At 35.6% G+C, this 14,527-nt stretch overlaps 3 protein-coding genes across 3 annotated transcripts; 2 read left to right on the top strand and 1 right to left on the bottom strand.

Moving 5' to 3' along the window:
• Positions 1–3,769: 3,769 nt before the first annotated feature.
• ifkC (putative protein serine/threonine kinase) lies at positions 3,770–8,599 on the top strand (the record flags this gene model as incomplete). Its single annotated transcript, XM_020577894.1, has 2 exons — positions 3,770–4,351; positions 4,424–8,599. 2 exons carry the CDS (start codon positions 3,770–3,772, stop codon positions 8,597–8,599), a joined length of 4,758 nt encoding a protein of 1,585 aa, XP_020432342.1.
• Positions 8,600–9,253: 654 nt separating this feature from the next.
• Positions 9,254–9,577, top strand: PPL_07046 (uncharacterized protein; the record flags this gene model as incomplete). Its single annotated transcript, XM_020577893.1, has 1 exon — positions 9,254–9,577. The coding sequence occupies one exon, from the start codon at positions 9,254–9,256 to the stop codon at positions 9,575–9,577; it is 324 nt and encodes a 107-aa protein (XP_020432341.1).
• Positions 9,578–9,780: 203 nt separating this feature from the next.
• On the bottom strand, positions 9,781–14,179 carry PPL_07045 (PH domain-containing protein; the record flags this gene model as incomplete). Its single annotated transcript, XM_020577892.1, has 4 exons — positions 9,781–10,512; positions 10,587–13,815; positions 13,896–14,070; positions 14,137–14,179. 4 exons carry the CDS (start codon positions 14,177–14,179, stop codon positions 9,781–9,783), a joined length of 4,179 nt encoding a protein of 1,392 aa, XP_020432340.1.
• Between the last annotated feature and the right edge of the window lie 348 nt (positions 14,180–14,527).

Genomic DNA, 14,527 nt, shown 5'->3' with positions numbered 1-14,527 from the left:
TTTTTCGAATTAAATTTCATTTTTTGTTGTTACTGAAACCAAACATCAATGATTTCGATCAAAAAAATGAAAAATGAAAAAACTAAACTATTGGATAAAAAAAAAGAAAGATCATTATTTTTATGATCAAAAAAAAAACAAAAATTTGAACAAAAAGGAATTGATTGATTGAGAGTGGTAATATGAAAAAAATTGTTGATTTTGGAGCATCTCAGCCATTTTGATTTAGTGACAAAATTAAAGATCTCAGATTTGACTGAGAGAAATCATTGCTATTGGTTACTTACACTTTTTATTTTTACAAAAAGGTCAATTTTATCCTGTGAGAAAACAGTTTAATTTCGATAGGAACTTAATTTTTAATTTGATAGAACATTAATAATGATTGTTGTTAACGAAAACACAATAACTTCAAAAATAAACTATTTTTTTATAGATAGATTTTAAAAATAAATTATTTTTTAGTTTTTAAAAAAATAAATAAAATAAATAATATATAATATCTTTTTTATATATGATATCAACAACAGTGTATAATTTATATTTTGTAAATGATTACGTTTGATTAATTATTAATAAATATATTTTATATACATATAATTATAAATAGAATTTAAATAAATAAATGTTATTGTTGTTTGTTGTTGATGTTGGTTGTTGTTTATATAATAAAAAGGAAATCAATTTTATTGATGATATCCTATAGTTTTTTCTTTGAAGTTTAGTTTAGTTTGGTTTGATTTTGTTTCTGATTCATACATTCAACACTTGGTTGTTGGCGATGACTGTGGTTATGGTTGGGAGTTGGTGATATTGTTGGTGTTAATTGCAAAGAGGTAACAAAGAAAACACTATGATCATGAACATCTTCAATTGAAGGGATGATGATTGAACATATTAAATCTCTCCATCAGGTAAACAATAAGAAAAAACAGTTGTATATGGTGATTGATTTTATTGTGATTTATAGGTGATGTAAGTAAATCACCATCACCCAATACGAACACACCAGTGAAAACCACCTTCAGAATCACCGGTTTATTTCGAATGAGCTGATTGTCAAAAGTCTGCAGATTACCATTTAAAATTAAAGATTATAGAATGAAAGAACACCAACAACAGAGTTTTTGTTTAATTTAAATTGCTTTTTCGTATCTTATCTTTTGTGTTTGTGTAATTTGTGTTAATGTTAGGAACATTCATGCCTGTGTGATATTGAATGATTATCAATCATTTCAATTGTTGATTGGTTGATGTTTATTTGCATGGATAAAAGAGGAAATCAGTTGAGAAGTGAGAGTGTATGTTCTTTAAGAGGCTTGTGTTAACCATGAATGTGTGTTCTAGTGGTGGTAGATCTTCGTCTTTATAATCTATTTATTATTAATAATTAAATTCTAAGCAAAATAACAACAACAATGAGAGATGGGGAGAATATTCTGTAAAATTAAATTGTGTGTGTCTATGTGTGTGTGATTCAGCGATGATTTAAATTGGTTAACTATATCCATCTTTTAATCTCTCTGGTCAATCCATGATCCAAAACATCTCTTTCGAGAGTGAGTGGTCCATGTGATCATCTGACAAAAATATATATATAAAGATATGTGCGAATTTAAATCCGAAAGGATTTGGGATACCACCACTACACTTTGAACTTTTTAAAAACTAAAATAAATTAAATAAAATGAAACACACACACACACACAATCTCTCATAAACAAAACAACAGGCTAAAGAAAAATTTATCTTAGTAAACACACATTTAAACACCAACAACAACGAATTAAAAATTAAATCTGGTCTCTAATTTGGAACTAATCAAGCCCAATTATTTATGTTTTGTCGATTAATCAAATAAATGTTTGATTTATGATTTACGAAAAGACACTAACAATAGTCAATGAAATTAATTTGTTTGTTGGTGTTTTTCATTTAAATTCTTAAATGAAGAGAATAACAATGGAACACTAGTTAGTGTTATAACAAATGTCTATTGCATTTTAAATAATTCTAACTGTTTAAAATGAAGGTGAGAGCTTTAAATGATAACTGTGTTAAAACATAAGAGTTAAAAGTTACAAACTATTTTTTTTAAAAGTTTAAATATTACAAAACTGTGAAAGTTGGTGAAGGTTTGATTTTAAAGTGTTAAAAAGAAAAGGAAAACAAAGAATATCTTAAGTTTTATTTTCTTTTAAACAGATTAAAACTTAATTTAATACCCTTTTAAAAATGAAAACAAATAATCCTTTACATCTTGTTTAATTTTAAAAGAAATGGTTTAAAAGATATTTACTTTTTTTCAATTGAAATATTTTAACTTTGATATAACCTTACTTATTATTTATCAATTACTATAATAATTTTATAGCTATCTGTCTGTTTGAGTTTCTGATCTTCACTAATTTTAACTTTAGAATATTGTTTTCAGAAAGAAATTAATTGTTTTTCCTCCTATCTAAATATCTAAATTCCCGAAAATCGATTTTTGTGTAGGTACTCAATACCAAATCTATAATAGTTATTTATAAAGTGTTCATTCCTTTATTAACATTGGATGAACAGTATTTTTTTAGATTTTTTTCTGAGGCAAATTGCATATCATTAATTCTATGTAAAAAAAAATAATCCAAACAGAAAGATTGAAAGAGGTCGTTCATAAAATCTAAAATTAAGAAAAGAGCAAAAGTATTTTTAGATAAAAACACACTTCTTTCATTTTAGAAATATAGATTTTATAAAGTCATTTCAAATTCAATTAAAAAATAGATTTACAAAAAAAAAAAAGTTAAAAAGATCAGATTATCTAATCTTTCAATATTGATCTATATTGTATTATTGTTACATTGATTTTGAAATTAATTAATGAATAATCAATATTCAAACAAATTGTTTTTTAAACAGAATTTAGAATTTCGGAAGATAAATTAAAAACTATTCCTTTGAAAAGTTAATCAAAATGGAATCAAAGTTCCTGGGATTTTGATTAATTCTTTGGTAAAGATCCCAATGGTTCAAAGATCAACCCATTTATTTTAAAACATTGGTAAAAACTAAAGAAAATGAGAAATGTTGATCTGTGTTTATGCAAAAAAAAAATGAAAAAAATGAAAAAAATTAAAAATAAAATTTTCAGTTCATACCTATTTAAGGATCCAATGATGAAAAAATCAATATATCAAATTTAAAAAACAATACAATTATAACACTTTTATTTTAATTAATTTATTTATATAATCATTCATTCATACATTAGACAAACAATAATAAAAATAATAATATTAACAAACAACTACAACAACTAAAAACAGTTAGTTAAATTATTATTTCTTTACTTTTATTAATAAATAAACCAAAACAAAATTCAAACAAAAACTATTTATATTTTTAATTTTTAATTTTTTAATTTTCTTTTTTAAGTAAAACGAGTCAACACCCACTTAAAAACCAATTACTTCATTGTTAACAAAACATTTGTATTTTTATTATTATCTTCTTTTAAAATATTATTATTTGTATATATAACAAATCAAAATCAAATCATATCAAAATCAACTAATTGCTTAATAGTTAGTTAATAGTAATAATAGTCAAACTTTTTTTTTTTTTAAATAAAAGGTAATAAATTATGTTAAGTCTTTTGCCTTTGTCTCTGAAACAATTGAATAATAATAACAATAATAGAATAATACCTACAAGCAAAAATAGAAACCTGATAAATAATAATAGTCAAGAATAAATATTAAGATTTAAGATTAAGATATAGATGCCTCAACACAATAAGAATACGACGACACAGACGTCGTTGTCGTCGTTGGTTGGAGGTCAACAACAACAACAACAACAGCATCCACACGATAAATCACAACCTATTCAAATAAAACAAGGTCAACAACCAAATAAGAGCAGTCAACAATCGTTGTATGTCAACGGTAATTCATTTTCAACGTTGGCCAACGTTGATTCCGATGACGACGATCTAATCAACATGAGCAGTAGCATCAATAATAACAACACGAAAAAGAATGCAGCATCAAGAAAAGCAGAGAAGAAGAAACAAAAAAAGAAAGAAAAGGAAGCACTCGTCAAGCATCTGTCGGAGGAACAACAGATGGAGGTCGATGCACTCGCTGCCATCTTCCAAGACGACTTTCTCTCGCTGCCAGCACCATCATTCTCGAACGAAACCTTCCGATTCCAAATCATAGTACGTCCATTCTTTGGTGACCTCGACGAATCAACTCAAAACGAATGTCACGTCGTCGTTTCGCTCACCTTTGGATTCACAAGCTTATATCCAACAACACCTCCACACATTCAAGTGAATGTAGTAAAAGGTTTGCCTAATGTAAGTGTTATAATCTATTCATATTTCAAACATCATCCTGACAACATGTCTTTGATCAAACTATAATTGTAGAAAAATGCAGAGGAATTAGAAGAGTTAATGAATGAAGAAGCAAATACAAAGTTGAACAATCAGATGATCTTTGATTTGTGTGGATTCGCCAGGGAGTATCTGGCGCAGCACAATGAGAAACCATCGGGAAAATCTTTCCACGACCAGATGGTTGAACAACAGCGTGAACAAGAGCGAATCAAGAAGGCAGCGGCGGCAGCCAATACACAGAGTAAGTTGGCAACCAGCTTTGAAGAGTCGGACAAGAAGAATAGGGAGTGGCAATCGACACTCGAGGACAACGCACTGCAAGAGGAGCGTAAGAACTTCCGTCTGCAAAAGTCAATCGAACGTGCACAACTCGAGAAGGAGAAGAAGCGTGACATTGTCAGTCAGTACACCAACAGCAAAGACAGCGACAAGTTCATCGATAAGCAACAGACGTTCATACTCTACCTGTTGCGTATACTCTGCCAAAACGATCAGTCTGCATCGATCGATCAGATCCGCACACTCGGTACACAACTCGTACAACTCGGCGTCATCCAACCGAACCATTTACCACTGCTGAACATGAGCAACACCAACTCGAATCAAATCTACCAACAGATATTCACAGAGTATTTCTCAAAGGTGGTTAATTCCTCTGTTGACAAACAAGAGAAACAACAACAGCAACAATTGCAGCAACAGCAACATGACAACTCGACTTCTTCTTACTCGTCAGTTGCTTCTACGAATTTTGTGGATAGATTCTGGGTTGGTGATGTCGGTGGTGGAAAAGTACGCGAACCTTCCACACCCAATACCAAGTTTGATGCGACCAACACCCATGGTAATGGCATGATTCCAACTAGTTACAATCCAAATGTTCAAACTTCGAGATATCATGGTGATTTCGAGGAGCTGCAGCTACTTGGACAGGGTGGATTCGGTCAGGTCGTTAAAGTAAAGAATCGTCTGGACGGTCGTTACTATGCGATCAAGAAGATCAAGTTGGATAGCGATCAGAATTTAAACAAGAGAATATTGCGTGAGGTAATTACACTCTCGCAGTTGCATCATCAACATGTAGTTCGTTATTATCAAGCATGGATCGAAGGTGCCGAAGGTCTCTATTACTCAAAGCAGACCGCTGCTGCTACTGCTGCTGCCAACCATAATCACGACAGTGGTGATCATCTCTCTGATTTCGAGAGTGATGACGACGATGACAATTCAGACTCTGGTGACTCTGACTCCAACTCGGATTCCGACGACTCTGACTCTAGTAGTGACGATGGTGATTTTGACCAAGACGACGATGACTTCTCAGAGAATATCCTATTCCCCAAGCAATCACTCGATTGCTTTGATCTCACCGATGAGAGTTACAGTTTTCTTCATTCCGACTCTGGATTCTTGGTGGAGATGTTTGATTTGAACAAGGGTGGAGCCACAAGTTTCACAACAAGCAGTTCCAATCGTCGTGGTGGTCGATCCAGTAGTTCCACTTCTAGCGGATCCAGAAGCGATCCACACCTCGGACGTGGTAAACTCAATAAGAATAAGAATAAGAACAAGAATAAGGGTAGTGCAAATGGCAAGCGAAATGTTACTGAACGAAGAACTAAAAAATCAGCATATCTCTACATTCAGATGGAGTATTGTCAAAAGATTCTTCGTAATCTGACAGAGAGTGGAATCAGCACTGACGATGACATCTGGAAGCTGTTCCGTCAGATCGTGGAGGGTATTGCCTATGTACACTCCCAAGGTATCATACATCGTGATCTCAAACCCAGTAATATTTTCTTTGACAGTTGTGGTGATATCAAGATTGGTGATTTCGGATTGGCCATTAGCAGCACCTCAAAGTCTGCGTCCACCACCAACGGCAACAGTGGTAGTAGCGACAACGTCAATATCAATGTAAGCAACAGCAGTACCAGTTCAACTAATTCCGTTGTCAACAATAGTGCTGTAAACAACAATGCCAGCACCAAACAACAGAATTGGGATGACCTCAATCAAGAGAGTGAATTCTCTTATGACGCAGTCGACCAACACACAGCGCGTGTCGGTACACTGTTCTACTCGAGTCCCGAGCAGGAATTTGGAACTAGTGAAGGTGACGGTGGATACAACGACAAAGTCGACATGTACAGTCTGGGAATCGTTTTCTTTGAGATGTGGTATGTCTTTTCCACTGGACACGAGCGTGTTGCAGTGCTGAAAGATCTACGAGAACGTGGCATTTTCCCACCAGATTTCGAGCGGAACCATTCACGACAAGCAAAAATCATCCGTTGGTTGACTGAGCGCGATCCAGTCAAGCGTCCAACCGCGCAGGAACTTTTGCAATCCGAGTTGATGCCACCCAAGATGGAGGACGAGTACATGAAGAATGCGATTCGTGTCATTACCAACCCTACTACACAGTTCTATCAACACTGTCTGAAATCACTGTTCTCACCATCGCACCAGCATCTCCACTCACACATCTATCACCAACAACACAGTTCTGTTAGTTCAAGCAGTGTCAACCGATTCACAACTCTCAGCATTCTCGATGAGCAGAGCATCAGAGAGTCAGTCAACGACTTGGTCATATCGATCTTCCGTAAGCACAATTCCAACGTACTTCCTACACCTGTTATGAGTATCGTTAAGAATTGGGAGAATGATGAAACACCACAAACAACAACAACAGCAATAGGATCAACTAAACAACCAATTTCTACAGCCACTCAGAAATCATCTACAACCGCAGCTGCTACCGCTACAACAACATCAAAAGTCAATCAAAACAAAACTAGATCGAGATCGATTGTTATGGATGATAGTGGACAACTTTTTGAGATGCGATACGACTTAAGAAATTCATTTGCCGACTATCTTGCACAACAGTTTGCAACCACCTACAATCCATATGGCAATAACAACTACAATGCCAGCAACATCACCGATGAAGACGACGCCGAATTACCATCGTCCAGCAACAAAGAGTTACGAACTTTCGATGACTTGATGGATTTCTTTTCAAATTCCCCACTGAAGCGATATGAACTCGATACAGTCTATCGTCGTCCACACCTCGTTGGAAAGTCACCAAAGGAACTGTCCCAATGTTGTTTCGATATTGTTGGAGCATCATCATTGTTTGCTGATGCCGAGGTCATTAAAGTTGCGTGTGAGATATTCGATTCACTGCCTTCACAGACCAACTATATGGTACGTCTCAATCACACTGGTATCGTTGAGCACATGTGGCGTTACGTTGGTATCACCGACCAGAAACTTCGCGATGAAATTGGAATCATTTTATCACAGCTACTTCGCAACCCATGGACAACCGTCAAGAAAGTGTTGTTGGAGCGACTCCAACTCACAGCCAAACAGGTGGAACGATTGGCCAATTGGATTCTGGTGAAAGGATCGCTACTGGATGTAACGAAAAAGATTGCCAACACAGCATCGACTTCGAACAACGATCAATGTACACAACTCAATGTCTATCTCGAGGAGATGCGTTCACTCTATGGATACCTCGAGCGACTTGGTGTCGTCAACAAGGTGTCGTTCGACCTTGGCTATGTCTACTGCGAGAACTTCTACTCGGGAATAACCTTCCAAGTGCTGATTCGCGAGGATAACACTCGATTCGAGTGCACTGCTGTCGGTGGTCGTTACGATCAGACCATTGCCAAGCTGATTCCTCAACACAATCTGACACTGAGAAAATCGGATGAAGCACCGGCGGTGCCAGTGGTCGGACTGTCGATCGCACTCGACAAGATCTACTCAAAGGAGCGCGAGTATCAACACTACCAACGTGAGCAAGTCGCCATTCAAATACACAGCAATCAATCGCCACTCGCTCGTTTCAGTCAACCCGATATCTTTATTTGTTCGATGGGTAGTGCCAATCTCTTTGGTGAGAAAGTCAGCATCGTCTCTGATCTATGGCAAGCTGGATTCCGAGTGGAAACAGTGTATCGCGAAGACACCTCTGCAGAGGAACAAACAGAGCTTGCACTCAACAGTGGTGCTCCCTATGTCGTTGTACTCAAAGAGAAAGGCAACAAAAAGATGATCAAAGTCAAGAATATCGAAAAAAAGAAAGAAGACGATATATCAAGAGAGGATCTCGTTAAATTCTTATCGGGTATAGTAACCAGATCAAAAGTTAAATCAAGTAGTAGATTCGATGATTAATAATATTAAATCAAATAAATAAATAAAAATAATCAAAAAAAACAACAACAACAATATAAATGTTTATTGTATTTATTAAAAATTCTTTTATCTCATCTCATTTTTTATGAATATGAAAATTTAAAAATTTAAAAAAATAATAAATAACAATAAATGTTTGTATGAGATTGTGTGTGGGTTGGTGGTTCGGGGTGTTTGGTGTGTCTTATTCCTTCTTATTTTACATCATAATGGTAAATTTACACTATTGAATTCTGTTTTTCATATCGTTAATTATTGTTGTTTATTCATTCTATTATAATTATTGTTATATTTGTTTTTTAAAGTTTATTAACTTGTATTTTTTTAATTGATCTCCTTTTCAATTATTATTTTACAAAGAATCATTAATCTATACTATTTTAAAATTTTTAAAAAGTATTAAAAGACAATTGTTGTTTTTTATTTAATAATAATAATATCCAATAAATTTAGATTTAATATTTTGGTTATTTTTATTTATTTTTAATAAATTTTATATTTAATTGTATTATAAAATCGTCATTCACAAGCTAAATTTATCATTTAGAATATCTTTTTTTTTTTTATATTTTCCTTAAAAGTAATAATAATTTTTAGAAATATATTTATATTTATTAATTAAATTATAGAAAAATGAATCAAAAAATAATTATTCAATTATTAGTAGTTTTTTTGTTGGTGAATATTTCAGTAGGTGAAATTTTTAGACATAAGAAGAATCATCATAATCGTAATCATAGTGATAAAGACACTGAAACTCCATCAGACTATGACAAAAGATGTCCTAGTCTACATATTCCAGGAACATGTGAAGCAGTTTGTTCAGCTGAGGTCCCTTGCCCAAATGGTCAAATTTGCTGCCCAACTTCATGTGATGGTACCTATTGTTGGAATCATGCTGTAGGACACAATGAAACTGAATCCAATGTTAAAATAAGTAAAGCCTATCAATATTAGAATAAAAAAAAAAAGATAAACTATATAATTAAAATAAATATCAGTCGATTTTAATTTTTCTTTTTTTTTCCCTCCAAAATATCTAATTTTTTTATTTATAAATATTCTTGTATTTTTTTTTATTTTATTGCTTTTTCTTTTCAAAGTTTATATATATGTGTGTGATGTCATTAATTAAATAATATGTATTTAATTATTATTTTTTACCAATTTAATGGTGGTAAATCTCTTGGGAATAATTGGGCAGATGGTTGAATGTTTGATAACTCTTGGACTTGAAGCTTTTGACTTTCCAAAAGTTCAGATTTTGCACCGAGTTTGTCCATTAACATCTTATTGATGAAATCCTTTCTCTCGCTGTCGTTGTTGAAGGTGGAACGACTCTCTTCGACCTGGTTGGGACGTGGTGCCACTGTTTTCTGTTGGAATTTCTCCTTGGTGAGAACAAGCTCTGGTGTGGCCATAGAGTCAACGATCGAGTTGGAAAAGTGTGGCTTACGGTACCATTCAATGACAGCTTCCTTGTTTTTGACTACTTTCTTCTTCTCGTCGAATCGGTAACCATGGACGTGTGCTGGTTGTGCAGCGACGGCGTATGCTTCCCATGCTGCCAACTTGGCGGCCATACGCTCCTTAACAGCCTTCTTCATAACGGCATCGACCTTGCTGGTCTTCTCTGCTTTCTCAACGTCGAATCCACAGATATGGATCATGACAATCTCCCACCAGAGTTTGTTGGATGCTTGATTGACAGCTTTACCTCTACGATTTGGAAGAATCTTATCGGCCAAAGTGGTATAGCATGATTTCATGATACTCAAATGCAATCCAATTTCAATGATAACATCAGCCAATGGAGTTTCGATTCCAGTCGATGATTGTGGTGCAAATTTATAATTCTTTATCAATTGTAAAGTACGAAGGAATGAATAGATCTATAATTATTGTAATATTAATATAAGATAAGTATAATATTTTATAAAGATATTATTATTATTTTCTTTCTTACCTTTTCAGAACTGAATTTATCTCTCCATTTTGATTCTCTGAAATGATATTGTTCTTCTGCAATATCAGAGATGATTGATAGTAATGTCAATGAACAAAGATCGTAGGTATCCAAGTATAAATCCTTTTTAACCAAGAGATTGGTTCTGAATCCCTTATCATCGAGTGACTTTAGTTTGTGGGCAAAGTCCAATGTCTTTAGCATATTGTAGACGGTTGGATAGGAAAGAACCGAAGATGGATCGTGGATTGCTGCATCTTGGTCAATCTTGACTTGAATGATGTGAGAAGTTGTGGTATCGAGTGAACGATGTACTTCGAGTGTTCCCATATAGTACATGGCAAACTTATCGATCTTGTTGGGTCTGGCATCGTAGACAATCACATTACGTTGATTGGGGAAACGATTACGAAGTTTCTTGCTCAGCTTGATTGCCTTTTCTTCAAGATCCTTTGGCTTTGGTTTGGTAAAGATGAATCTCTCATTGATTGGAATGATATTGATTGGATAGTACTCAGTCATGGCATTGGCCGATGGCAACGGTGTCTTGGTACGATCCGGTGATAAGTTGGTATGGGATGCGCTCAACTTCAATTGCATCGATGGATCTCTGTAGACGTTGGTAACCTCTACAGTTGGGAGAGTGGAGACCGAGGCAATCCATTCGTCACGTTGCTCAGTGGATTTGGCACGAAGATAGATAATCTTGTCGGGAGTGACAATTTGGAATGTTGTTGATACATCCTTGCTTGTCTCACTACCGAAATGGTTACCGATAGTAATGGAGAAACGATTGAGCGAGTAGATCTTCTTTGTCTTTGCTTGTTGGACATCCTTTCCATTGACATCGACCTTTGAGATGGTACGATCCGCTGCATTGAATACAATGAAACGCTTAACATAGCTAGAGGAACCACGGTCACCTTTGCGCATGTCCAACAGACCCTCCTTAACAGTATCGTTTCCAACGGAATTGATAGCTGGTGAATCCAAACCTCTCAATCTTTCCTTGAGAACTTGGAGATCGGTTGAACAATTCAAACGAGCCTCCAAAGTTGTAACCTTTTCTAGTACTTTCTTGTCGGTCACCTTCTTAAAGTGGAATTTCTTGTCCAACTTGGTCAGGTTCAAATGGAATGTATCTTCAGTGAGATCACTGATACTGAAATGATCAAGATAGATTGTTTCCGATGGGTAGACATCGTGATGATGAGAGTAGATACACATGGTGTGAATGGTTGAATGGATACCAATGTATCTTTGTTTCTTATCCATGATTACCACCGCTGAGAAGGTTGGGGTGGAGGTAGCTGGCAATGGCAAAGCGGAACCTGGTCCTTGAAGAATACGACGCTTACAGGCACGAGTGTACTCTTCGATACTCTTGAAATAACTGGCAGAGACAATCTTATCGTTGGAAACGGCTGGAATCAATTCATTGTCAATGTCAAATCCTCTGTTACCATAGATCAATGTGTGAATACCACGGAACTTGGCAGCTGAGAATAACTCGAGTGTTCTAGTAAATATGATAGAGTCGTAACGACGTTCATCACGAACGAATGTATTATTCAAAAAGACAATTGTCTTTCCAACAAATTCGTCAAGCAACGAAAGTCCATCCATCTTTTTGTGAGCCAAATTAAAGTCTTTGTAGAGATTGACGTTCCAAACTGCAACTTTCAATCCCAAGTCACTTGCCAGCTGTCTCCATGCATTCACCTCTGCAAACTCAGTCTGATTATTGGTAACAAGGAGCAAGTCGGCTTGGTGAGAATTATTGTATCCCTCAGACAATTGAACTTCGAATGGACGAGATTGGATTGCTTGTGCATTGGCCATGTCTTTGATATGTCCAAGGAACAATGTGGATTCGAGCAATACACGAGTGTATGGCTTCAAACCAGTTCCAGTAAATTGGAATGTATTGGTAAAGAAATTCAATCCACCGCCCGGTACATTTGGTACGTTGGCGTGAAGACCAACCTCTGGATTATCATAGATTCGACCATTTTGATCACGCAAAATGAAATCTTGTGGAGTCAAACGAAGAGTTCCACCTTGTGCATTTGGCGATACTCTAATTGTGGTGAACAAAACTCTTGATGGTCCATTGGTGGAATCCAATCCAATGGATAGCTTGGATTTGTTCCACACGGAGTAGAGAATTGGTGACTCGTCACCCAGAACAATACTGTCCAGACCTTTGATAATCGATGCCTGAACTGGATATTCAACTACAAAACTATGAGCAGACTTGTGGACTCTAGCAAATGTTTGACCAACACGCTCCACCAAAGCCTGGTGCTCCATTGTGCCTGGAGCGGTGAATGCTTCACGTGGCAATGGGTATACCTGGCGATAATTTTGAATCTGGAAAAGAATGGGTCTCGACAACTCTGTCTTTGAACCGGCGGCAAGATATTTCTTGAGTGGAACACGATTGGCAACCGGACAAATTACCCACTTGTTGTCGTCGATATAGGCATAGATATTCTGTTTGGAAGGCGTTGGCATACCACCAACATTTTTGTGAGTAACCAAAAGATTGACTTCGGAACCGGGCTCGATGACTTCATAACCAACGGTATCGTTGTATTCAATTTTCTCAACTGACAAATCGTAGGGCGATGAATAATGGATTACATTGCCAGCATCCATCTGGACGGAAATCGAGAAATTACCGTCGCGGCCACTATTACCAGAGTGACCAGTCTTACCGGATCCACCGGAACTTCCGGAGGGACCATTGTAACCACCCGGATTGGAGAACGACTCTGTAGTGGAACATCTATTTCCTTCGCTGTCGGTGTAGTACCGCTCTTCAGTCCAGGAATAGGAGCTACCACCGTAACCTCCGCTACCTCCGCTACCACCACGACCTCCGATTCCTGGCGATCCCGGTGTACCGGCAAGAGTGTCACCAATCTTTTGCTTGAGAATCATGAGCAAATCCATATCACCTTCTCTACAGGCAACATTGATATTGGCACCACTTCCAGAGCTACCACCATCACCACCGTCACCTCCATCACCTCCGTCGCCACCAGGACCACCATCACTACCGGCCGAGTATCTGGTGGCATCTCTTCCAGGATAACCTTGTGCACCATCACCTCCTCTTCCACCGTCACCTCCTCTACCTCCATCACCACCATGTGCAGACAAAACCAAGTAATTCGATGGATTACCCATAGTCATAGCATCAGTCTTTTGGAAACCACCAGAACTTTTTTGTAAAAGAAAAACAAAAAGGATTAGAAATTAGCAATTCTAATTTAAAAGAAAGTAATATAATAATAAACTTACAATTCATTTGCACCAAAGTTTGATTGTAATACAATATTACCATGTGGATCTGAAAAAATTGAGGTGTTAATGGTACCGGCATTAGTACCTCTTTGTCCTGGTAGACCATGTGAACCGTGACTACCTGAACCACCATAGCCACTACCGGAATCACCATGATTTCCACTTATACCATCTAATTTATTTAGAAGAAAAGATAATTAATATCTATAAATACAAGTTCTGATAAAACAATAATTACCTGATCCTCTTACACCATCATTTATATACTCTAAATAACTCATTTTTTTTAAATAAATAAATAATAATAAAAATACAAATTTAAATAAATAAACAGAACCCTTTTTTAAGTAAATTGATATAAATATTGATGAAATACACTCGACTCGATCTTGATGATATTTATAAAAATAGATTTGAATTACAAATATATTATTAGTTCTAAGTTAAAAAGGGTTACAAAAAAAAAATGAATACCAACAACAATGTTTTTTGACTTTTAGGAAATTGAAATGAATGAATTGATTTTATCTTAAATCATATTATTTAGATGTTTAATGATTATTTGAGTTGAAAGATAGGGTCACCACCACTGCACCACACGACCTTTAAATTTACAAAAGATTAAAAAG

Source organism: Heterostelium album (assembly GCF_000004825.1).
Source record: "Heterostelium album PN500 unplaced genomic scaffold PPL_scaffold6, whole genome shotgun sequence".
Lineage (NCBI taxonomy): Eukaryota > Evosea > Eumycetozoa > Acytosteliales > Acytosteliaceae > Heterostelium > Heterostelium album.
This window is presented reverse-complemented; position numbering and strand designations above follow the sequence as displayed.